We start from the raw sequence: 25,053 nt of genomic DNA on the forward strand, positions 1-25,053 counted from the left end.
TGGGCTGGATCCTGCATGCAATTGGAGCCTTGGAAGGAGTTTAAAGCAGACAGAGTGACACACTAGCTTTGTGTTCTTAAAGGTGACTCATGCTGGAGAGAGGAGGGCAGATGGGCATTGTGGGGGCAGAGAGAATGAGGGAGGCCAGGGAAGAGCTACTGCAGATGTCCTAGATGGACAAGTGGGTGGCTTGGCCCAGCGTGATGGTGGTGGAGATGGAGGGAGAAGGAGAGGGAAACCCAGGCTGCACTGAGGAGGAAGACTTGGCAGGGCTGGGGTAGCTGGCACTAGGAAGTGAGGGGTGGGAGGAGCAGTCATGACTCAAAGCTTCTGGGCCGGACAGATGGGAGGATGGTGGCATCATTTGCTGAGCTGAGCTGGGAGCCTGGGAGGTTTGGGGGTGGTAGGTGAGAGGGCTCAGGCTTGCACATTTTGAAGGTGAGGAGGCTGGTGGTGGACCATTAGAGGATGGACTGTGGAGGCAGAAAAAATGTGGGGGCTGGGCAGAGCTGTGGTCAAAGCTCTCTTCTCACACATGGCCGTGTCACCTTGAGCACTGGCTTCACCTCTCCTCGCCTGTTTTTTGCTCTGGACCTGGGATGATGTAGGCAACCTGCACTCAGAGCTGTGGTGAGGGTGTGGTGGGCGACCTCCAAGATACAGTAACCCCATTGATTCTCACCTCCTGGTATTCACGGCCTTGTGTGGTGACCCCACACTGTAATAGGGCTGGTCTGTGAGACCATAAGACTCCGGGTATGTCCCTTTCAAGGCTGGGTTAGAAAAGACCTTGTGGTTTTCTGTTCTCCGTTAAATCACTTGCTTTGGGGGATGCCAGCTGCCATGTTGTCAGGAGAGGCTCACATGAAGAGGAACTACTGCTCCTCCTGAAAACTACAGGCGTGAGCTTAGATGCGAATCCTCCCGCCCCAGCCAAGCCTTCAGATGACTGCAGCCCCAGCTGACATCTAGGCTGCAAGATCTGCTACCTACCTCATCTACTTCCAAATTCTTGACTCCCAGAAACCATGAGATAAGAAATGTTAGTTGTTTTATGTCCTTAAATTTTGGGATAATTGATTATGTGGTGACAGAGAACTGACCCAGAAGGTGAGAGCACTGAGCACAGTCCCTGGCACATAGTTGGGGCTGTAGAACATGCATCTGTAGGTCTGGAGTCGAGAGAGAGGCCTGGGCTGGAGGTATGGGTTTGGGAACCTTTTGGCTTAGAGACAATAATAAAATCCATGGAAGTGTCTGAATCAGTCCACAGAGAGGAAGAGACAGAGAGGAGAGGATGGCCTTGACTGAGCCTGGACACGAGGGGTGGGTAATGGCAGAGGAGGAACGACTCTATGAGGTCGAGAGGAGGTGCTACAGAGGCAGGAGGAAGAGTAGAGCAGGGCTTGGAAGAGTCTGTCTCTCAGGGAGGCCTGTGAGGGGGAGATCTGAGGAGGTTCTTCCTGGTATCCCCATAAGAGCTGTTTAGGTGGAGAGGTGGGCCCAGAGGCCAGATTGAATATTGTGGGTTGGGGTGTCAGCATAAATGCTTTCCACCCCTAAGCCCTAAACCAAGATGATTTATAGAAGGAATCTATAGGCAATCCAAATTACAGGAAACTCCAGTCTTACAGAAGCTGCTTTAGTGAAAAAATAATGCATCATCAAAGTAAGTTTATTCTAGTCCTAACTGGTTTGGCTCAGTGGATAGAGCGTCGGCCTGTGGACTGAAGGGTCCCGGGTTCGATTCTGGTCAAGGGCATGTACCTTGGTTGCGGGCACATCCCCAGTGGGAGGTGTGCGGGAGGCAGCTGATCAATGTTTCTCTCTCATTGATGTTTCTAACTCTCTATCCCTCTCCCTTCTTCTCTATAAAAAAAAATCAATAAAATATATTTTTTTAAAAAGTAAGTTTATTCTAGGAATGCATGGATAGTTTACTGTAATAAAATCCATGATTGTAATAAGTTACATTAGGGTGAAAAATCCCACATTTGATACATTTCAATGCCTATTCATAACACAGCAGAATAGTGTTTCTTTACACTAATAACAGATATCTATAAAAAACCTACAATAAACATCATATTCAATGGTAACATGTTAGAAAAGTCAAGAACAAGACAGAAATGTCCACCACCATTACTGCAATTCAACACTGTGCTAGAGATTTTAGTCAGTGAGTAAAACAAGGAAACGGAAATAAAATAGAAGATACTACACTGTCATTACTTGAAGACTCTTTGTTTACTTACATAGAAAATTCAAGAGAGCCTATAAACTTAGAACTAAAAGAGTTCAAGTTAGCAAAATATAAGATTATTAATTAAAAGTCAACCACATTGCAATAACCATCAATCAATACACTATAAAACATAAACTCAAAAATATAATTTATAATAGCAATAAAAACTTTAAGAGGTACGTAAGAATAGTTTTGTGAAAACCACTGACAAAGTTTATTCCTCTCTGTTTTTAGTTGGGGAAATGGAAGCTCTGAGGGGGGAAATGACTCTTCGAAGGACATCCCCGATAAGCCAGGGCAGTTCTGGATTTTTCAGTGGCACCAAATCCTAGAGATCTGAGTGTTGAATAATTTTGGTATTGTCTTTCTTTTGTTAAAAAACAAAACAAAAACAAAACAAAAACAAAACTCTGATTTAAAAAAATATTTTTCTGATTGTAAATTCAATATTGATTCTAAAAATATAGGAAATTTGGAAGAACATTCAGTAATGTCACTAACATTCCCAAGCTACTACCTAGAGAGCTATGATCAATGATTTTATACATTTCCTTCAAAATATTTGTCTATATTTATGTTTCTAAAAGTAAAATTAGGATTATATCACGCATATCATTATGTTTCTCACACATGTTCCTGTAAAATCACTTAGTCTTTTTGAATTTGATCATATAGCCCCCAGTTATGCTGATGAAGCATATGTCATTTATTTAACCTATCAATTTAAGTTTTCAGAGAAAAACCAAGTATCAGATCTGGGTGTGATAATCATTGGATAAAAGTTAAACCTCAGAGCCAGCTCACGCACACGCAGACTGCAGCAGGCGAGCTTCTGCGGCCGGCGGTTATCCTGGTGGAGAAGAAATGGCAAAATCAACGGCCCCCCAGGAAGGGGACAGAGATCTGGTTTGCAGGAACGAATGGGATTTCGAAGGAGCCTATTCTTGGAGACAAATTAGGTCTGAGACTTTTACCTAATTCCCCACCCTCTGCAGTCTTGGCTTCCTTCCTGGTGAAAAGAGGGCAATATGGTGCCCAGACTCTAGTAAGACCAGCTCCTTTAGGCCTCAGAGCCTTTGCACCGGTCCTTCCTTTCTGCTGAAGTCAGCTCTGCCCTTCTTCTATCTGGCCGCCCAGGTTGTCCCTTCCCTGCCCTGCCCCCAAGGCCTGACTGGTGACCTTATTAGAGTCGCCTGCCCCGCGGAGGGCAAGGCCAGGAGGTCCTCTGCCACAAGCAGAGTGTCCAGGTCTTTCTTGGCCATTGCATCTGAAGCAGAGTCCTCCCTTTATTCTCCATCTAATTCCTTTTATCATGCGCCTCCCAACACATCATAACTTGTCAGGATTTTGTCTGCCGGCTGTTTCTTGGGTCTTGTCTGTTTTCCTCTCTACTTAGGACCCCCTCCATCTTGCTGGCCGCTGTACCCCCTAGGCTTGGCATATGGCCGGGACCCCACGCATGTTCCTGGGAAGACAACGGAGCAGCAGTGAGGACCCTAGGTGCGAGGGTGCACGCGGTGAAGGTTGCGGGAGGGCTGGGCTGATCCCAAATTGCAGGCGGAGGCAGGACGTCGGGGCGGGCTCGGGGCGGGGCCTCGGGTTTCGGGGCGGGGCCTGGGGGCGGGGCCTGGGGCTGGGGCTGCGGCGGAGCCGGCCTGACTGCGGCCCGGCTGAGCCCTGGGAAGTGCCTCGCCCCGGCCCCTGGCCTCCCGCTCGCGCCGCCGGAAGAGGGCGCCCGCTCTCGTGGCGCCGCGGCTCTGCTGGGAGGCGCCTCCCGCGCCGCGCGGCTGGAGCCGCAACTCCGGGCGCGGGCTCAGTCGTCCCTCCGCCGCCGCCGCCGCTGCCGGGCGCGGGCTCGCTGGTCCTCGCGCTCGTGCTCTCGGCCGCCGGTGTCTACCGGCGCGGCCGCCGCCGCCTGCAGTGAGTGGGGGCGGGCCGGGGGCTGGGGGCCTGGGGCTGGGGGGGGCCGGGCACCGGGAGGAGCGGCCAGCCGAGCGCGGCGGAGAGAACGGCGGTGGCGGGCCGCGCCGAGGGCAGCCCGGGAGCCGGCGGCGCGCTCTGGGGCTGGCACGGGCCCGCGGCGGGCTGCCCGCGGCCGAGCGGCCGGGCTCGGGCGGGGGTTCCGGGCCCGCCCGGCGGGACGCGTGGTGACGGCGTTCCCGGGTCGGGCCCCGGTGCGCTCCCCCCGCCCAGGCCCCAGCATCTCCCGTCCCACGCCGGGGCCTCGGGTGGGGTGGGGACTTGGTCTGCGGGGCACACGCGGGGCGCCGCCCGGCCGGGCACCTCGGGGTGCTCGACAAGGATTGTTTTGGGGGTGCTGCTGCTTAGCCCCGTTTGCCCTAATTTAAAGCCTGCGGGAGGGCTTCTGAGCCCCGCCTCGGGAGTTTCTGCCCCAGAGACACTGCCTGCGGCCGAGCTGCCGACACCCAGGTGTGTGTCAGCCCTGGTGTCGCTGCAGGTCGGGGTGAGCGGTGGCCGTGGCCGTGGGGAGCCCAGAGCACCTGCCGCGCCGGCGCTGGTGGAGGCTGTCCCAGGGGTGGACGGGAGAAATGAAACAGATCCCATTCGGATAGTCTGCTGAAGTTAACAAGTTTCTGTTCAAGTATAGCAGTTCTAGACCAAGTTCATAAATCCAGCTTCAGGACTTGGTGGTGGATGAGGTTTGGGTGCAGAGAGACCGGGGTGACCCGGTTTGGCTCAGGATGTTGGGGGCCGCCCGAGCGCCTCGGACCTTCTCCCCGGGGCATGTGCATCTTCTCGCTGTCACCAGGGCCGAGTGCGCACATGGCTCCGGGAGAGGAGGGAAGCTGGGGTTCAGTGTTGAGCACAGGCCTGGTGTCTTCGCACTAACCATGTGTATCTAGGTCCTAGATTCTAGGAAAAGGACAGTCTTTACCCACGGGGTTGGTAGGGAGAGAGAGCTTGCTGGTTGGTTGAGAACCCTCAGTCCATACTCACCCTCATTTTGGGCAGTGCCCTAGCTAGTAAGGATTGAGTGGTCAGGACAGATGCCATGCCTTAGGTTTGTGTGATTTGAATTTCCTAAGTCATGTTTAACCCAAAGCATCACTACGAAAAGGAATCCTAAGCTGGATCTTCCTATGAGTCCCTCAGTGTGTCTTAGATTGTGATATCTGGAGGCTACTTAAGATGGAATACGCATATTTATTTGATTCATCTTAACCTTGGAGATAATCCTGAGTCATGCTTTGACAAGTCCCCTCTGTGGTCAGGAGCTCAGATGTCTGGCGGTCTCTGCAAGAGCAGGATGCTCCCCTGTACCTGTAGTTCTCCCCCTGGGGCTCTGGGGAAGGGGGTCTGGGGAGATTGGAAGCGGATTAAGAGGTCTTTGGTATTTGCCCTGCCTTCATGCCAGTGCTCTAAATTACTTGTGTTCACAGTCTCAAGTTTCTTAATTTACCATAGAAATTTTGTTTATACTGCCACTAGCATTTTCACATTTGTTTAACACTTGCCAGTTTACAAATGGTTTTCTATTCATGATCTCGCTTATTTTCTCCTCTGCGAAGAAGCAGCTGGGCATAAGGACTGACTTAATCAGGGTCTCATAGGTAGAACTGGAGCAGAATTGGGATGCAGTCTTCACCCATTCTCTTTCCTCTGCACGGGCCGCATGTGACTTCAGAACCCTAGTCCTGACCTGCTACCCTGTATGTCACTTGTTGCCTTTGTATTGTGCCTACTCGGTATTGCTTTGGGGAAGGTGCTGTTATCCTGTTTCATCCTGTAGAAATTGGGGGAGAGTAAGAGGAATTTAGTGATTTTTGTGATTATTTGTGACAGCTCTTTAGTATTAAGGACAGTTTTCACCTGAGAAAGCCTTTCCTCTAGACCACCTCGGGGGAAGAGAGAGAAGAAAGAATTGGTTTTGGGGAAAAACAATCCATTCCCTTCGTGGTGTGGTTAAGGATAACCTGACATCACACACATTCTCCGGTGCACCTGGCTGCTTGTGCCAGCCTGCATGCGAATGTTAGCCCAGAAGACTCCTTTAGATGTCGCTGGACTCGTTACTATGAAAAGTATTTCACTTTCAAACTCCCACGTTTCAACAACAGAGCAATTCAGTACAAAGGTAATTTGCAGGTATGCACAGATGGAATTTATTGAGATTCCTGAATGCCAGGCACCAGGCACGAAGATTTAATCGAAAGGCATTTTAAAAGGGCTACCAGGAAACAGTGGAAAGGCAGTAGCTATAGGTTTTATTATTATTCAAGTTTGGGGGATAGTGTGTATTGCAATCTATAGGTTGTTAGATAGGAGTAGAACTTTTGCCCCACAGCAGTGGTTCTCAACCTTCTGGCCCTTTAAATACAGTTCCTCATCTGGTGACCCAACCATAAAATTATTTTCGTTGCTACTTCATAACTGTAATGTTGCTACTGTTATGAATGGTAATGTAAATATTTGATATGCAGGATGGTCTTAGGCGACCCCTGTGAAAGGGTCATTCAACCGCTAAAGGGGTGGCGACCCACAGGTTGAGAACCGCTGCCCTAGAGGCTTCTTAGTCTGTACCTGAAGTGATAGACCCAGAATCTTTGACTTAAATTAGTTCAGCATAACCATGAAGCCTGTCATTGCAATTGTGCAGTAGTGAGGAAAATGGCCTTCGGGGGTTCTTGGGTTTTTCTTTTAAGGTATTGTTTAATTGTGTATTTTCCAGATTTGCTACTTCAGAAAATTCTTAGCATGTTATCTTAAGGCTTTGATAAATTCTTTAGCATTTTCCTTAATTATCTGCTAACAGAATTAATACATTAGTCATAATTAACCTTTGAAGCTTAAACGTGGGCGAATTTTTAGTACTGTTTTATATTTTTAGGGAATGGTCACCCAGTTGTTGCCACAAGAATTTTATTTGGGCCAAAGGTCAGATTTCTCCAGGTGAACTGATTTTACAGGTTCTGGAGCCTTTCTTTGAACTTTATAATTGTGCTCGTTGCATCCACTGTTGTTTACTGGAAAACGATCTTTTAGTAAGGCAGGTCACTGTAAAGGCAAATTTTTTTCATTGTTATCTTCATAATCTCCATTCCTGGCAAATTTTCTGAAAAAATTTTTTTTAAATATATTTTATTGATTTTTTACAGAGAGGAAGGGAGAGAGACAGTCAGAAACATCGATGAGAGAGAAACATCGATCAGCTGCCTCCTGCACATCTCCCACTGGGGATGTGACCGCAACCCAGGTACATGCCCTTGACCGGAATCGAACCTGGGACCCTTCAGTCCACAGGCCGACGCTCTATCCACTGAGCCAAACCGGTTTCGGCAATTTTCTGAAATATTAAGTTTTTCTTTGTCTTAATCAAGTAAAACAAGCCCGTTTGATGTCCATTTCAAGATCTTCCTTCTGCTGCCCATCTTGTGGTCATTTAGCTTCTCATTAAGCCCTCCCTTGGAGACTGTGCCAGAAGGGAGAGAAGATGAAAAGAAAATAAATCATTTTCTAATTGTTAGCAGCTCTGGAAAATGATTTAGAAGAGATTGAAACTGTCCCGGAAATTCTTTTGGATTATGTTCTATTTCATTCATCTGCGTTGTTTCTCTGATGTTCCTAATAGTTATCAATTCAGAGGCCAATTATCCAGCTATTGGAAGACCAGAAACCTTCCAGCTTTGTTTCTTGCTGTATCTAAGCATCTCCCAGAGGATATTTAGAAGTAAGGAGTAAAGATAAAATTCAAGCAATATTATTTTTCCCTTAGAGCTCTTTAGTGAACAATTTGATTTTTTTGATAGTGTAGTCATTGTTATTGGAAGTGGCTTTATTTTATTTTGATGTATCTTATATACAAGTGTAAGGAGGCTTTTGGGTGCTTTTTAAGATTCCCATAATTGCTTTCCTGAATTATTAAGCTTGAGGGCATTACATCTTTGTACCGGAACAGAACCTTGCCTTTTGCTGTAGAACAGGTTCAGGGGCAGCATCTAATTTTCTTTTTATGATTGCTTAAGAAGTTATCTTGTTTTGATTTAGCAGTAAAAAAAGAGGGGGGAAGGATTAGTAGTGGACAGACCTGTGTAACAGCTGTAACACTGATGATGTCTGTTTTGTTTCCTTGCCTTGGCCCCCATTTCTCATTTAATCATTTGGACATTGCTCTATTGGAGTTCTTTACTTCACTTATAGACAAGACAGCAGCCTTCAGTCACGCTAGGGCAAGCATGTCAAACTCGGGCCCACAGGCTGCATGTGGCCCATAGGGAATATTTTTGCGGCCCAGCTAATATAACGGTATGTAAGAAACGTTTTAATAAAAAGTTAGTAACTTAATTTTTACAATATCTTATTATACATAATTATCAATAACGAACTACAATGTTCGCTAATGACTGATTACAATAATCGTGTTGCATTCATTTCCCTTACATGCTGGCGCACCATTTCTCTCCACTAGCAGCGAATATTTTAGCAGCCGACTGCCACATCATTAGTCTTAGACTGACTTGTTTGGTGTGTGCAACAGGAAATATTTCGCTTTCGGAGAACAAGAGAAATAGGCTTATTTGCATTATGCTTATTAATTTGTGCAGTTATTCAGTGTCTGGTAAGTTAATGTTCAAGAAAAAATATTAATTTTTATTAAAATGTTCTATTATTTTATGAATGATGACTTATTTATGTCAGCCCTTTGTATTCAGCATGTCTCTATCGAAATAAACCTACGATTCTATGAAAATTAAAGCTTTTGTTTTTTTGTGGCCCAAATAAACTTAAACCTTGTTTATTTAGCCTGTGTTAGCCTTTGAGTTTGACATGCTTGCACTAGGGCAGTGATGGCGAACCTTTTGAGCTCGGCGTGTCAGCATTTTGAAAAACCCTTAACTCTGGTGCCGTGTCACATATAGACATTTTTTGATATTTGCAACCATAGTAAAACAAAGACTTATATTTTTGATATTTATTTTATATATTTAAATGCCATTTAACAAAGAAAAATCAACCAAAAAAATGAGTTCGCCATCACTGCACTAGGGAGTAGGTTCTTGATGGTTTGACTCGGGAATTTTACAAACCCGTTATGACTGCTCATTTACTAGTAAACTGAGTGACTGTTAGCATTTGTAACTAAAACCTTAGGAGGTGAATAAGGTTAATAGACAGCTGTAGGAGGTCTAAAGTTAATCCTTTCAGTTTCTTGTTTCTTGGATTCTCTTCCTTCTGTTTCTACCCAAGGAGGGTATTCATGGAAAGATCTAAACTAGGAGTCAGAAAACTCAAGCTCTTAATCAGCTCTTTCCAGCTATGAGGCCTAGAGCAAATCCCTATCTGCTGTTCCTCTATTTTGAATCTATAAAATGGGGATAGTAATTCATGCACTGCTTGCTGTATCAGGAATGTTGTATCAGGAAGCCCTCCTCCCCCTTTTACTTAAAATGTTTCTTCATTCTAGAGACCCTTCTCAGGTTGTCCAGCTATTCCTGCAGAGGTCTACTGAGGGAGTTCTTCCCAGAAGTCCTCCCTTTTCCCATTTGGAACTGTTCTTGCTCTTTCTCCAGAAGGCCTCTGGCAGTCTGTATGTTACAAAGCACTTTGAATTCTGTGCTGCACTTTGTGGGGAGCCGATATAGGGTTAAGCCTCGGACTGACCTGTTAGCAAAATCACAAACAAGTTTTCTTCTGAGTCTTAAATAACTCAATCTGAGAGGTGGCCGCTGATTTACACGCACTGCCATTTAAAAAATAAAAATGGGGGAATTTTTGCCGGAAGCTGGTCCACTCTTGCTGCTTGACACAGTCGTTGCAGGGAAGAAACATCTGCACAGCTTATGTTTCAAGGGACCTGGCATATATGGCATATGTTTGCTCCCCCTCTAAGCGCTATGTGTTTTAAACAGGACCACCTCCCTGAGAAAGGTTGTTTTCCCCAGGTGAGGATTTTTCCCTGGAGTTAGGGATTAACAGGACTAAGACTGTTGGCAATAAATTTGGGACTTGTTGGGCCCACATCCCCAGGGGTCTGCCCACCAGGGAAAGCACCAAAGCCTATACCCCTGGAGACCCACCAACACAGGGCAGTCCCAGGGAAGGCAAGCAGCGGGGCTGGGAGGACATAACCTTTACTGGGTAGGATAATCTCCTTCAGTCACTTCCTTGTAGTTTATCAGTAGAGCTGTAGAATAGTGACCTTGGAATAGCCCTTATAATGAAACACAGAGATTAACCTAGACAAGATTAAAATAAACAGAACTAGATAGACACAGGATTTTTGGCAAAGGTCAGATAAGAAACTATGGAAATGATACAAGGAACTGTAGAAGGTTACCCAAAACAAACATACTATGATGTGATTATAGAGCAGCCGTGGGCAAACTACGTTTGAAATGAATAAAACTAAAAAAAAAAAAGACCGTACCCTTTTATGTAATGATGTTTACTTTGAATTTATATTAGTTCACACAAACACTCCATCCATGCTTTTGTTCCGGCCCTCCGGTCCAGTTTAAGAACCCATTGTGGCCCTCGAGTCAAAAAGTTTGCCCACCCCTGTTATAGAGGCATGTTTATAGGATCAAATGGTATACATACAGATGTAACCGGACAATAAAAGAGAGAACCTTGCTATGCTGATCAACTGAACGCTGTCTCCGTGTCATTCCTTCTTCGCCGACTCCGTCCACACCTTTGGGAACCCCTGGACCTGCTGTGGCTGGACCCCAACAGCACTTCAGGTGTTTCATGTTACCTTTCTTCATAGATTGAAGGCAGGAATTGTACTTTTCCTGTTTCCTGTATCCACATTGCACCTAATGTCTGCTGACCTACAGTAAATGTTGCTTGAATTATTTTTGAGGCTGTCAGGAATGAATGCTTTTGGTGATGGGAAGATGCCAAAGAGGGGCATCTTACAAAACCTTTTGGATGACTGGTCTTTTAAATTGTTACTTACCTGTCTGTTTTATCAGTAACTGAATCAGATGCTAGTAATACAAATTGGTAAAGCCTGTTTTTGTTGTTGTTGTTCTCTTCAAATACTGTTTGTGAAACAAGTCAGGAATGAAAGCTTGTCACAGCCCTGAAATTTGACATTTGTTCTATTTCTCACCCTGTAGCATGTGGAGGCATATCTATATCCAACTGCTGAGTGTGGTATTAGAATAAAAACGAACTGTGCGTTGTCTGGCCCACATTTTAGCTTGTTTGCTTTGAAGAATTTTTGAGGTGGAGAAATAGATGCTTCAGGCTCTGATTTCAGCCCATGCTGTGCTATGCAAATGTTCTCTACATGCCTGAGTGACCTTTTGAGAAAGAGCCTTTGTGATCTTCTGTAGCCAGGCCTGTTCTGGGAATAGTGTGCCAGATTCCTCTAAAAGTGGGAAAAGTGAATCTGTTGAAAGACCACATAAAGGAGCCAGTGCTTTTCCGATAAGCCCATGCTTCTTATTGTCTCTTGTCAGAGCTTTTGGAACTGCTTTGCTGGTTGATTGGGGAATGATGTGTGTGAGAGGGTACTGACTAAAGCAGTTCAGTAGCTGGGAAACTGTTTGCTTAAGTGATTTGGAATTGTAGGTAAATTCAAATTGGCATCATTAGTATCTGGTGTTTATCAGTGTCTTCAGGCTGGCTCTCCCAAATACCAGCTGAGTGACTCTCAAACCGATTTGTAAGGTTCTTCTTGCCCCAAAATTTGCTCTGATGTTTTGGCATTTAAATTATTTTCTATTTGTTTTGATTATTGTATAAATGAAATGTATCAGTATTAAAAGTGCACTTAGTTTTTTATGTTATGAAAGAAATGCCATCCTGATGGTATTTCTCTTGGGAAGTGATACTGGTATCTTGGAGGTCTAAGGTTTTTAACGCTTTTACTGAGATGTTTAGTTTGTATAGCTGAAATGCTGATGAAAAAGAGGTTTTTTCCCCCCTCTACCTCTCTCTTAAACAATCTTTTTGGTAAGGATCATGGTAGGTTTGTACAAGGATAAGGTTGTAGAGTTAATCATAATGTTCTCCCATAGAAATTCTAAAAATTGAATTTTCAGAGAAGATAGGTAGAATTTGAATGACTAATTTACTTCCTAGTCTCTTCCTTGTTCCCTAAGTATAGGATAATTCTTTCTTGTAGAGGTTAGGTGCATGTTGTGGGAAGGAAGTGCGTCCATAGAATGCTCTAAAGCAGCAATTTTCAACCTTTTCCATCTCATGGCACACACAAACTAATTACTAAAATTCTGTGGCACCCCAAATATTATAGGTCAAATCTCAGTCCTAGAATGTTTCCCATCTCAAACAATTCAGTTCTTTTTTCTTTTTTAAAATATATTTTATTGATTTTTTACAGAGAGGAAGGGAGAGGGATAAAGAGTTAGGAACATCGATGAGAGAGAAACATTGATCAGCTGCCTCTTGCACACCCCCTACTGGGGATGTGCCCGAAACCAAAGTACATGCCCTTGACTGGAATCGAACCTGGGACCCTTCAGTCTGCAGGCTCTATCCACTGAGCCAAACCGGTTAGGGCAAACAATTCAGTTCTTGATGAAGTTGTTCATGTAAAACTTTGGTTCCCGACCCAAAACCCTTTCCTGCTGATACCTGTATGACCAGTCACATGTCTCTCGGGCAACAAAGGAGAGAATGTGTGTGTGAGTCAGTTTACCACTAACTCACATGTTAACATCCTAGGAAATTGTGCTGTGAAGATTTTTGTGGTTTTTTTGTTTGTTTGTTTTGCTTTTGAGGGTCTGGAATGGATTAATTCAATTTACATTACATATTTCTAATGGGAAAAAATGATTTTGTTTTCGAACAAATTACTCCTTGAACAGCCTTAGGGAACAAATTAAGTTTGAGAACCGAGATTCCACTGTATACTATATTTTTTGCCGATCTGACAAAAAAATAGGTATAATTTAAAAATATTTTTATTGATTTTAGAGAGAGAGGAAGGGAAAGGGAGAGAGAGAGAAACATCAGTGATGAGAGGGAATCATCAGTTGGTTGCATGCCTCCTTACTGGGGATTGAGCCAGTAACCTGGGCATGTGCTCTGACCAGAAATCAAACTGTGACCCCTGGTTCATAGGAATCGAACTGTATGTCTTGGTTCATTGGTTGAGGCTCAACGACTGAGCAACACCGGTCAGACAAAATAGGTATAATTTTGATTTGTTCACACTGGATGTCTATTATTGTGTTGGTTGTCATGTTTTTAATTTGACAATCTAAGGGAAAAGAGGTCAGTGCCCCTGACTAAAGAGTCAGGTGTTGCATATATATTTGTTAATCCTCAACCAAGGATAGTTTTCCCTGTTGTTTTTTTTTTTTTTTTTTTTTTTAGAGAGAGTGGCAGGGAAGGAGAGAGAGAGAGAGAGAGAGAATATGAGAATCATCAATGTGAGAGAGACACATCAATTGGTTGTCTCCCACACGCGCCCTGACCAGGGCTGAGGATCGAACCTGCAACCCAAGTACATGCCCTTGACTGGGAATTGAACTTCTCACCCTTTGGTCCAAAGACTGACTCTCTAACCAGCCAGGGCGGAATTGCATATTTTAAAAATTCTTGTAGCACCCAGATTGAAAATCGCTGCTCTGGAGGAATGCTTCCCTAGATCTTTGCCCTGTAGCAGGTTTTAATTGAGCAAAGATGAGTAGTTTTCTCAGGTTTCCGCCTGCTCTGTGAAGTGTAAAAATCTTTCCTCTCTGTTTTCATGGTTACATGTGCTGTCTTGTCTTTTTCTCCTCCCCAAGTTTTCCTGGAACCTGGGCTCCCCAGACGCAGCGCTGGAGCAGATGGATAATGGAGACTGGGGATATATGGTGAGATGCTTTTGCAGATGCCTTTTGAAGGCTGTCAAATTATTTTTGTACTAGAGGCCTGGTGCATGAATTTGTGCACAGGTGGGATCTGGCTGGCCCGCTCTGCCCCGATGGGGGGGCGGGTGATCAGGGAAGGGGCCAGCCAGGGGGAGGGGCCGTTGACTGGCCGCCCCCGCCCCCTGGTTGAACTCCTGGTTGAACTCCCGTCATGCTCCCAGTTGAGGGGACAATTTTCATATTAGCCTATTATTATATAGGACATTATATAAGATGTCTTTCCCCCTTATGTATTCTTAGGTATCATACATCTTGTAAGAATGAAAATTATTGGTGTATCTCCCCTTAATTAGTTTAGATGTGTTTTGGGGTGTTTGATGTTTTTATGTAAGCAAACTCAACATAGACTTCAGAGTAATTTTATTTGGGAGAGATCATGACTTTTGGTCTTTAAGTTTATTGCCATTAATGCTCTTCCTTCATGAAAAGTGATTATGAAAAGGGTCCAGTGGGGAATGGTACAGAGCAGCGGTCGCCGACCTCACGGACCACCGGTTGCTAACCGCTGGTGCAGAGGATATTTCCTTGTGGTTAGGGAGGTTACCATTGAGAAGGTGCCACTTTTCCCACTTGTGTGTGCGTATCTTCCTATTTTCCTTTTAGTTTGTTAAGAAATATTTTACCTGCCTAGTAACTGAAGTCTGTCAGTCTGTCTTTATATTTTTTTCTTAAATATGATTCCTAAAACTGAAGGTATATTTTATTTAGAGAAGCTTGCTTTTCAAAATTAAAGAGCAGGTTGCAACATTAATGTTACAAAAGTGAATACAGTATCAGATTTTGAAATTTGAAAGTTGCTGTTAGCTTTTGGGTATATGAGATTGTGTTGACCAAACTGTGTATTTTAACTTAGTATTTGGCACTGTTATTACCATGAAAAAGTTAAGAGGTCTGCACAAATTTTATCTTTTAAAAAAATTTCATGATTCCCCACCCCCTTTTGAGAGAAGAGTAAACAGAAGAAATATTGAAACTAGATTCTTTTCATTATCAAATCATTTTTTGGCCTATTTTTTGTCAAATTGAGTTAAGAAAAATGACTTTTATTTTTTTAAAAATGTTTCTTATTGACTTTTTAGAGTGAGAGGAAGGGAGAGGAAGAGAGAAACAACAATCACGCCTCCTTCTCGCCCCCTACTGGGAACTGAACCTGAAACCTGGGCATATGCTCTGGCCAGGAATCTAACCAGTGACCTCTCTATGCAGAGATGACACTCAACTAACTGAGCCACAGCAGCCAGAACAAGTCTCTTTTTTAAAGCAGAAAGAAACTTAGTTTATTTTAGTTTGGCCTTTGTCTTTCCCTAATATACTCTCACCGAAACTTCTCTTTAGATACTGGGGCTGAAATTAAATGGCTTTGGAAGTGATGCCTTTGTTTCTTAGTATGTCTTTAAAGAAATAGAGTTATCCCCTATTGAAAGCATATGTTAGGTCCCTGCATCCAGGAGGGTTTATCACTGAAAGTAAAGCTGATTTGCATAATAGATTGCTAAATGCTCATAGCCGGAAGGAATCTTTTCTTTGCTTGTTACCATTTTTCTTAATTTGTCAAAGTTAGGATTTTAAAAATTTCAGGTGACTAATCATTTTTTACAAAATTGCAGATGACTGACCCAGTCACGTTAAATGTAGGTGGACACTTGTACACAACGTCTCTCACCACGTTGACCCGCTACCCCGGATTCCATGCTTGGAGCTATGTTTGGGGGGGACTTCCCCACAGCTCGAGACCCTCAAGGCAATTACTTCATTGATCGAGATGGACCTCTTTTCAGATATGTCCTCAACTTCTTAAGAACTTCAGAGTTGACCTTACCCCTGGATTTTAAGGAGTTCGATCTGCTTCGAAAAGAAGCAGACTTTTATCAGATTGAGCCCTTGATTCAGTGTCTCAATGACCCTAAGCCTTTGTATCCTATGGATACTTTTGAAGAAGTGGTGGAATTATCTAGCACTCGGAAGCTTTCTAAGTACTCCAATCCAGTAGCTGTCATCATCACCCAGCTAACCATCACCACCAAGGTCCATTCCCTCTTAGAAGGCATCTCAAACTATTTTACCAAGTGGAACAAGCACATGATGGACACCAGAGACTGCCAGGTCTCCTTCACCTTTGGACCCTGTGATTATCACCAGGAGGTTTCTCTTCGGGTCCACCTGATGGAATACATCACAAAACAAGGCTTCACGATCCGCAACACCCGGGTGCATCACATGAGTGAGCGGGCCAATGAGAACACAGTGGAGCACAACTGGACTTTCTGTAGACTGGCCCGGAAGACAGACGACTGAGTTCCATGGGGGGGAGTTCCTGGACACCGACTCTCCAGGAGATGGAAGAGACTGGAGACTGATTTTTTTTTTGTGGGATTTAAAAAAAGTTTTTTTGGTATTTATTTGAAGGCATTGAGGAGCAGAAGGAAGTTTTGTGCTTTAGTGGATTCCTCTATGTTCATTCCCTTCACCCTGAGTGTGCATGTGCCTGTTCAGAGCCTCCAGATAACTTTTTTATAAAAAGAAGTCTGAAAATTATTATGGTATATAAACCCTTAACGGAGCTTTTTTTTTATTACAGTGCTAAAATGATTTCTGATTAAATGGTCCCTAACTCAACTAGAGGCTCAAAAATATAGGAATGAAAGAATAAACAAAGTGAATACTCCTGATGCTTTTGACAAAAATCAAAACATCATGTAGGGTGACCTAGTTTCCACACCAATAAGCAGTATTGTAATATTAAAAGAAAACTGTTCCAATCATTTAAAAGTACTTGTTAAGTACTGCTTTTTACAGTTATGACAACTGTTTCTTTCTATGCATATAAATCAAGCAACCAAATATCTGTAGCCATGGAAATGTCTGACTAGAAATATTTATATTGGATTCTGAATTCAAAATGTCCCTGTGGTAGAAATCTTACTTCTTATGCCTGGTGCAGTATAATTCCCAAGTGTACTGTCTACCAGAAAAAAACGAATAAAAAATGAAATAGAAAAATTAGGTTTATATTTATTGACTACTGTTACTTAAGGGGAAAATCATATTTCTTGTCTCTAAAGTATGCGTTGTTTGTTTTATGTACCAACATACACTGCACTGCCAAAGCACACTTGTATTTGACTCAAGAGGACTCAGTGGTACCTTTGGATGCAGTTTGTAGAACTCTACTGTGTTATTAAGCAGGAATAGATGGAATTACTAATTTTGTCTAAAACAGTACAATCTGAACAGTGAACATATAATTTGACAAATTAAGTAGGAATTATGTTGAAGATTAAAGATTTTTCTTCAATAAGCCACCATTTGTCATAGCCCTGAATATGACCCTTATCCGAGCTTTGTGTTGAGTATTGGAACAAACTGACTCTTCAGCCACTTTATTCTCTTATGCAGTGGAACCTCAGTTCTCAAACTTGATTCATTCCGGAAGGCTATTCAGGAAGCAATTTGTTTGAACACCAAATCATTTTCCCCCATTAGAAATAATGTAAACTGAATCAATCTGTTTCAGACCACTATAAGCAAAAACACATGAAACTTCACAGCACAATTTCCTGAGATGTTAACTTGAGTGTTAGCCATAAACTGACTCACACTCACGCATTCTCTCCTTGTCGCCTGAGAGACACATGATTGATCATGTGTTGAAAGGGTTGTTGGGTTGGAACCAAAGTTTTATTCGACAACCCAGATATTCTGTGAACAACTTGGTCGAGAACCCAATTATTTGAGATGAGAGGTGTTCCAAAACCGAGGTTTTGACCGTATATGGTAACCCACAAATTATTTTATTAAAGTTAAATCTTTTTCTGAGGAGAGGAAATAAACTGCAGTGAATGAAGGATCTGGACCAGGTATGTGTATTTGTTTCTCAGTAGTCTTTATTTTGCATAGTTCGTTTGATTCTGTTTCTTGGAAGTTACTCACAGGAAGGTTTATGTTAACTATAGTGAGACTTCCTGGTTTGTTGGAACACCTTCTAAAAGGAAGTGTGTATTTAAAAAAATTTTTTTAATTGATTAATATTGATTAAGTTATTACATATGTGTCCTTATCCCCACATTACCCCCCCCCCCCACCACCACCACCACTCATGCCCTCACCCCCCTGTTATCTGTGTCCATTGGTTAGGCCTGTATGCTAGCATGTAAGTCCTTTGGTTGATCTCTCCCCCTTACCCCAACCCTCCCCTACCTTCCCTCTGAGGTTTGACGGTCTGATTGATGCTTCTCTGTCTCTGGATCTGTTTTCATCAGTTTATGTTGTTCTCTATATTCCACAAATGAGTGAGATCATGTGATATTTATCTTTCTCTGACTGGCCTATTTCACTTAGCGTAATGCTCTCCACGTCCATCCATGCTGTTGCAAATGGTAAGAACTCCTCCGTTTTTACCGCCACGTATTATTCCATTGTGTAGGTGTGTAATGCCTTCCCTGTTCTGTGGGAGGAAGGTTCTCAGGCTGTGTGTTCTAGGGCCAGCCACTCCTTTTCTCCTCTGAGATTCTGCCTCTGAAAGGAGTTTGAAAACACCTTCATCCGTGTTTGCCGAGGTCTCTGAAAATTTAACTTAAGATTTGACAAATGACCAACATTCAGAAACTTGTAAATACCCAATTTTCACCATCTTCAAGCTAAAACTCCTTAATGGTATTGACCGGTTGCTGTGGTTTCAGTAAATGTACTAGTATGAAGTTATCTCTTTAAAAAATGGTCTCCGGCTTCAGGTTGCTTAGTGGTTACCTAAGACAGAACCAACCCAGCCGCTTAGGTGTTGTTAAGCTAGCTGAGGTGAACGTGAGAAAAAATGATTTTGGCTTGAGAACAGGTTATGGAAATGGGAATAATATTTGGCCTTCCAAGGCTTTAAAAGTTAAAAACTTTTGAGGTCTCTTCTTTGTTCAGTTTACTGGAGATAAGTTTGCTTTTGGTAAAATTTCACAGATTTATTAATTATCAACAAAATGATTACTTATATGGGTAAATTAGGAAAAATAGCCAGCTGAGAGATCTTGTAATTTGGGCATTTAATTTTGAGTGTTTTATTTGCTTAAGCAACTGAAAATGATATGAAAATGTAGCTTGAGTATATTTGGGTAATTTGAGCAATTATGTATTTTATAAGTTTTAATTTTCTGTGGAAAGGTTGATTTTTCAAAATTGATACTTATTTGAAGTCTTAGGGCTGTACATTTTATTTAGATTACAAGTATAGGCACTTTTGGAGAAAGATTGTGTGTGTGCATGTGTGTGTGCATGTGTGTGTCCTTTTAAAGTTTAAACCCTCAGATAAATGTGAGCTGTAGGCACAAATGATAACCAATGAACCTATTGGCTTTTGCTAGATCAAAAACAAAACCCTGGGATTTAACAAAATAGATGCTACAATTGGATAATACTGCCGGAAGCCGGTCCATCCTTGCTTGTGGAACCCCTGGACCTGCTGGGGCTGTACCCCAGCATAATACTACTGTGTTTTATTGTAGGAAGTGCCAAACATACTTAGAAGAGAGAATTGTTTAAACAACGGTGTACCCAATGACCAGCATCCACAACTATTCTCTCCCCTTTTATCCTCTCATGGATTTTGAAGTAAACCACAGATGTTTCATTCACTTCAGACTGTCTCTCTAGAAGATAATGACTCTTTAAAAAATATATACACATATGTACTTTAAAGTTTTAATGCCATATTTGCCATGCTACCATTATCACAGAGTGTGCTTCTTTTTTTTTTTTTTTATTTAATATATTTCTTTATTCATTTCAGAGAGGAAGGGAGAGGGAGAGAGAGATAGAAACACCAATGATGAGAGAGAATCATCGATTGGCCGCCTCCTGCATCCCCCCCCCCCCCCCGCTACTAGGGACCGAGCCCGCAACCCAGGCATGTGCCCCTGGCTGGAATTGAACCCGGGACCCTTCAGTCCGCAGGCCGACGCTTCATCCACTGAGCCAAGCTGGCCAGGGCAAGTGATGCTTCTTGAATGCTGCTGATTATTTCATAGCTTGGATCTCCAACTTTGTAGTAGTGGTCTTAGATATTTCTGGTAGGCAGGGTTCCCCTGTTGTAGAAAGAAGTGCATTAGTAAGACAGAATATTTCTGTCAGGATTAATAACTTTTCAAATTAAGTTGTTTTTTTTGTTTCAAAATGAACATTACATAAGATTTTTAATTTTAAAAATTATTTTTAAAATTCATTTTGTGTGAACATATGGAGAAACATTTTTTTCCAAAGGGCATCCTTCATTTTCTCCAGCAGATTTTAAATTGTGGATGCAGGTGGCCAATTAAAAAACACAGTTATCATTTGCTTTTGGAATTTAACACAAATAAAAGGCTCGACTCTTTGAGGCTCCTTGAAATGGAACACTAACCATAAAGGAATCAGAACGGTGGAATCAGGTAAGCAATATAATATGTCACAATAGGTTATCCCTATTATTTTCTGATGTCTTGATTGGTTCCTTCTCAGCCCTCTCTCATCCGTGTAACATTTACTTGTGTCTTTTTTGCCTGTCTGGGTTAAACTGTAAGCTCCTTGAATGACCCTTGATCTCTGCTGTATTCTTAGTACTTAGAAAAGTTTCTGGCATATATTGTATGTTCAGTAAATATGTTGAATGATTGAATTAATCAGTAGGTGTATTTAAGGCATCTAGCAACTACTTGGACAGACTTTTACAATAGAATAATGTCAGGAAAATAGGATTCTTGTTTTGAAATTATCCCCAATGTTTCCTCCACTGCTTGCATCTATAGGGAATCACTTTGATATGAGTTCATGTGGGGAGGGGCAGCAGCCTTTTGCTGTTCACTTTGGAAAGGCTGGCTCGAAATGGCCAGATCAGGAAAAAAGCCAAAAAACCAGACTCATGGCTCAAATAAATGTCGGGAGGGCAAATCACCCCCTCCCGGCATGAAGCTCAACACCCACCGCCCAGACTGAAGAGAGACTAGCTTAGGGCTCTAAGACACGACACTTAGCATAGCACCTTTCTTTGGATAGAAAATGTCAGTGACATATATTCTCATTTGTCTGCAAGGTTTGTTTTAACGTAGCTTTTGTTTTAATTTATTTGAAATACCTGTAGTGAATCTTTTTCTGCTAGTGCCAATGAAAACTGCCTCTTCTCGTAGTTTCAGAATTATCTACAGCAGATTAAAACATTACACTGTGAAAGTGCCATTTTGCTGGAGAAAAAAATTAAAAGACAGGAGGAGAGCCTAAGGGAGCTTTGGGACAACATGAAACGAAACAACATACGAATAATAGGGGTGCCAGAACAACAGAAAGATGAACATGGATTAGAAAACCTATTCGAAGAAATAATATCAGAAAACTTCCCTGAGGTGGGGAAGAAAAAAGTCACACAAGCCCAGAGAGTCCCAAACAAGGTGAACCCGAAAAGACCCACACCAAGACACATCATAATTACCATGGCAAATGTTCAGGATAAAGAGAGAATCTTACAGGCTGCAAGAGAGAGACGGAAAGTAACATACAAGGGATCTCCCATTAGATTATCAAATGATTTCTCAACAGAAACACATCAGGCCAGAAAAGAATGGACGGAAATCTACAAAGTGATGCAAAGCAAAGGACTGAATCCAAGAATACTCTATCCAGCAAGGCTATCATTCAAAATTGAAGGGGAAATAAGAAGCTTCACAGACAAAAAAGGGCTAAGGGAGTTTATCACCACCAAGCCAGCCATGCAAGAAATGCTAAAGGGACTGGTGTAAAAAGAAGAAATATCAAGCTCAGAAAGAAAACAGCCACACACACACACACAAAAAGAAATGGCTACAAACAAATACCTTTCAATAATAACTTTAAATGTAAATGGACTAAATGCTCCAACCAAAAGACATCGAGTGGCTGAATGGATAAAAAAACATGACCCATACATCTGCTGTCTACAAGAGACCCACCTCATTAGAAGGGACTCACACAGACTGAAAGTGAAGGGATGGAAAAATATCTTTCACGCAAATGGAAAGGAAAAGAAAGCTGGGGTAGCAATACTTATATCTGACAAAGTACATCTCAAAGTGAAGGCCATAACCAGAGATAAGGAAGGCCACTTCATAATACTAAAGGGATCAATACAACAAGAAGATATAACCCTGGTAAACATATATGCACCCAATGCAGGAGCACCCACATACATAAGAAAACTTCTGGAAGATATCAGGGGAGAGATCGACAACAATACAATCATAGTAGGGGACTTTAATACACCACTGACATCACTGGATAAATCCGCTAGACAAAAACTCAGCAAAGAAACAGCAATCCTAAATGACTCACTAGATCAGATGGACTTAATTGACATCTTCAGAACACTTCACCCCACAGCTGCGGAATATACATTCCTCTCAGGTGCTCATGGGACATATTCAAAAATAGACCACATATTGGGTCACAAGCAAAGTCTCCACAAATTCAAGAAGATTGAAATCATAAAAAGCTTCTTCACAGACCACGATGGCATAATGTTAGAAATAAACTACAATAAAAACAACCCAAAATACTCAAACACTTGGAAGCTGAATAGCATGTTATTAAATATTGATTGGGTTACCGATGACATCAAAGAAGAAATTAAAAACATCCTGGACACTAATGACAATGAAAACACAACAATCCAAAACCTCTGGGACACAATGAAAGCAGTCCTGAGAGGGAAGTTTATAGCTCTACAGGCCTATCTCAAAAAACAAGAAAAAATGGTAGTCAATCATCTAACTCTACAACTCAAAGAATTAGAAAGAGAGCAACAAGAAAACCCCAGAGTGAGCAGAAGGAAGGAGATAATAAAGATTAGAGCAGAAATCAATGAAATAGAGACCAAAAAAACAATACAGAAAATCAATGAAACCAAGAGCTGGTTCTTTGAAAGGATAAACAAGATTGACAAACCCCTAGCCAGGCTCACCAAGAAGCAAAGAGAGAGGTCCCAAATAAACCAAATCAGAAATGATAGAGGCGAAATAACAACAGACCCCACAGAAATACAAATGATTGTTAAACAATACTACGAGCAACTCTACTCCAACAAACTGGACAACCTGGAGGAAATGGACAAATTCCTAGAAAAATACAACATTCCAAAACTCAATCAGGAAGAATCTAAAAACCTCAATAGGCCAATAACTATGGAAGAAATTGAAGCAGTCATCAGAAAGCTTCCAGCAAACAAAAGCCCAGGGCCAGACGGCTTCACAGGGGAGTTCTACCAAACATTCAAGGAAGAACTAAAACCTACCCTCCTCAGACTACTACAAAAAATTCAAGAGGAAGGAACGCTTCCAAGCTCATTCTATGAAGCCAGCATCACCCTAATACCAAAACCAGGTAAAGACATCACAATGAAAGAGAATTACAGGCCAATATCCCTCATGAACATAGATGCCAAAATCCTCAACAAAATCTTAGCAAATCGGATCCAGCAGTACATCAGAAGGATCATACACCATGACCAAGTAGGATTCATCCCAGAGATGCAAGGATGGTACAACATCCGTAAATCAATAAATGTGATACATCACATAAACAAATTGAAAGAAAAAAACCACATGGTCATATCAATTGATGCAGAAAAAGCATTCGACAAAATCCAACACCCATTTTTGATAAAAACTCTCAGAAAGGTGGGAATAGAAGGATCATACCTCAACATAATAAAAGCCATATATGACAGGCCCACTGCCAACATCATACTCAATGGACAAAAACTAACACCATTTCCCCTAAGAACAGGAACAAGACAGGGATGCCCACTCTCACCACTCCTGTTCAACATAGTACTGGAAGTATTAGCCATTGCAATTAGGCAAGAAGAAGGAATAAAAGGCATCCAAATTGGAAAAGAGGAAGTAAAACTGTCCTTATTTGCAGATGACATGATATTATACATACAAAACCCTAGAGACTCCATCAAAAAGCTACTAGACTTAATACATGAATTTGGCAATGTAGCAGGATACAAAATTAACCCCAAGAAATCTGAGGCATTTCTATACACCAACAGTGAACTTTCAGAAAGGGAGATCAGAAAAACAATCCCATTTACCATCGCACAAAAAAAATTAAGATACCTAGGAATAAACTTAACTAAAGAGGTTAAAGACCTCTACTCAGAAAACTACAGGACGATGAAAAAAGAGATAGAGGAAGACATAAACAGATGGAAGAACATACCATGTTCTTGGATTGGTAGAATCAACATCATTAAAATGTCCATACTACCCAAAGCAATCTATACATTCAACGCACTTCCCATTAAAATACCAATGGCCTTCTTCAAAGATCTAGAACGAACTCTCCAAAAATTCATCTGGAATAAAAAAAGACCCCGAATAGCTGCAACGATCCTGAGAAAGAACAAAGTAGGTGGGATCTCAATGCCAGATATCAAGCTGTATTACAAAGCCACTGTTCTCAAAACTGCCTGGTACTGGCACAAGAACAGACATATAGATCAGTGGAATAGAATAGAGAGTCCAGAAATTAGCCCGAACCAATATGCTCAATTAATTTTTGACAAAGGAGGCATGAACATACAATGGAGCCAAGATAGTCTCTTCAATAAATGGTGTTGGGAAAATTGGACAGACATATGCAAGAAAATGAAACTAGACCACCAACTTACACCATACACAAGAATAAACTCAAAATGGATAAAGGACTTAAATGTACGACAGGAAACCATAAAAATTCTAGAAGAATACAAAGGCAACAAAATCTCAGACATATGCCAAAACAATTTCTTCACTGATACAGCTCCTAGGGCAGTTGAAACTAAAGAGAAACTGAACAAATGGGACTACATCAAAATAAAAAGCTTCTGCACAGCAAAAGAAACCATCAACAAAACAACAAGAAAACCCACCTCGTGGGAAAACATATTTGCCAACGTCATATCGGATAAGGGCTTAATCTCCAAAA

At 42.2% G+C, this 25,053-nt stretch overlaps 2 protein-coding genes across 3 annotated transcripts in view; one reads left to right on the forward strand and one right to left on the reverse strand.

Annotated features, from left to right (window-relative positions):
- The first annotated feature begins 3,985 nt into the window (after positions 1 to 3,985).
- On the forward strand, positions 3,986 to 17,368 carry KCTD6 (potassium channel tetramerization domain containing 6). The gene is given in 4 exon segments (XM_070390887.1): positions 3,986 to 4,165; positions 13,969 to 14,037; positions 15,702 to 15,773; positions 15,775 to 17,368. Coding segments are annotated over 3 exon segments (714 nt in total). The 5' UTR covers positions 3,986 to 4,165; positions 13,969 to 14,010; the 3' UTR covers positions 16,390 to 17,368.
- A 2,397-nt stretch (positions 17,369 to 19,765) lies between these two features.
- Positions 19,766 to 25,053, reverse strand: part of ACOX2 (acyl-CoA oxidase 2) — a 42,147-nt gene continuing 36,859 nt past the window's right edge. Inside the window, exons 15-16 of one of the 2 annotated variants that reach the window (XM_070390888.1) lie at positions 21,188 to 21,251; positions 19,766 to 20,162 (exon numbers count right to left, since the gene is read on the reverse strand). In XM_070390888.1, coding sequence (XP_070246989.1) covers positions 20,095 to 20,162; positions 21,188 to 21,251 — 132 coding nt within the window. In that variant the 3' untranslated portion in view covers positions 19,766 to 20,094. The remainder of the gene's footprint in view (positions 20,163 to 21,187; positions 21,252 to 25,053) is intronic. The other variant, XM_070390889.1, reaches the window with a different exon arrangement.

Source organism: Myotis yumanensis, unplaced genomic scaffold (genome assembly GCF_028538775.1).
Source record: "Myotis yumanensis isolate MYYU_CA2020_CCGP unplaced genomic scaffold, mMyoYum1.0.hap1 SCAF_14, whole genome shotgun sequence".
Lineage (NCBI taxonomy): Eukaryota > Metazoa > Chordata > Mammalia > Chiroptera > Vespertilionidae > Myotis > Myotis yumanensis.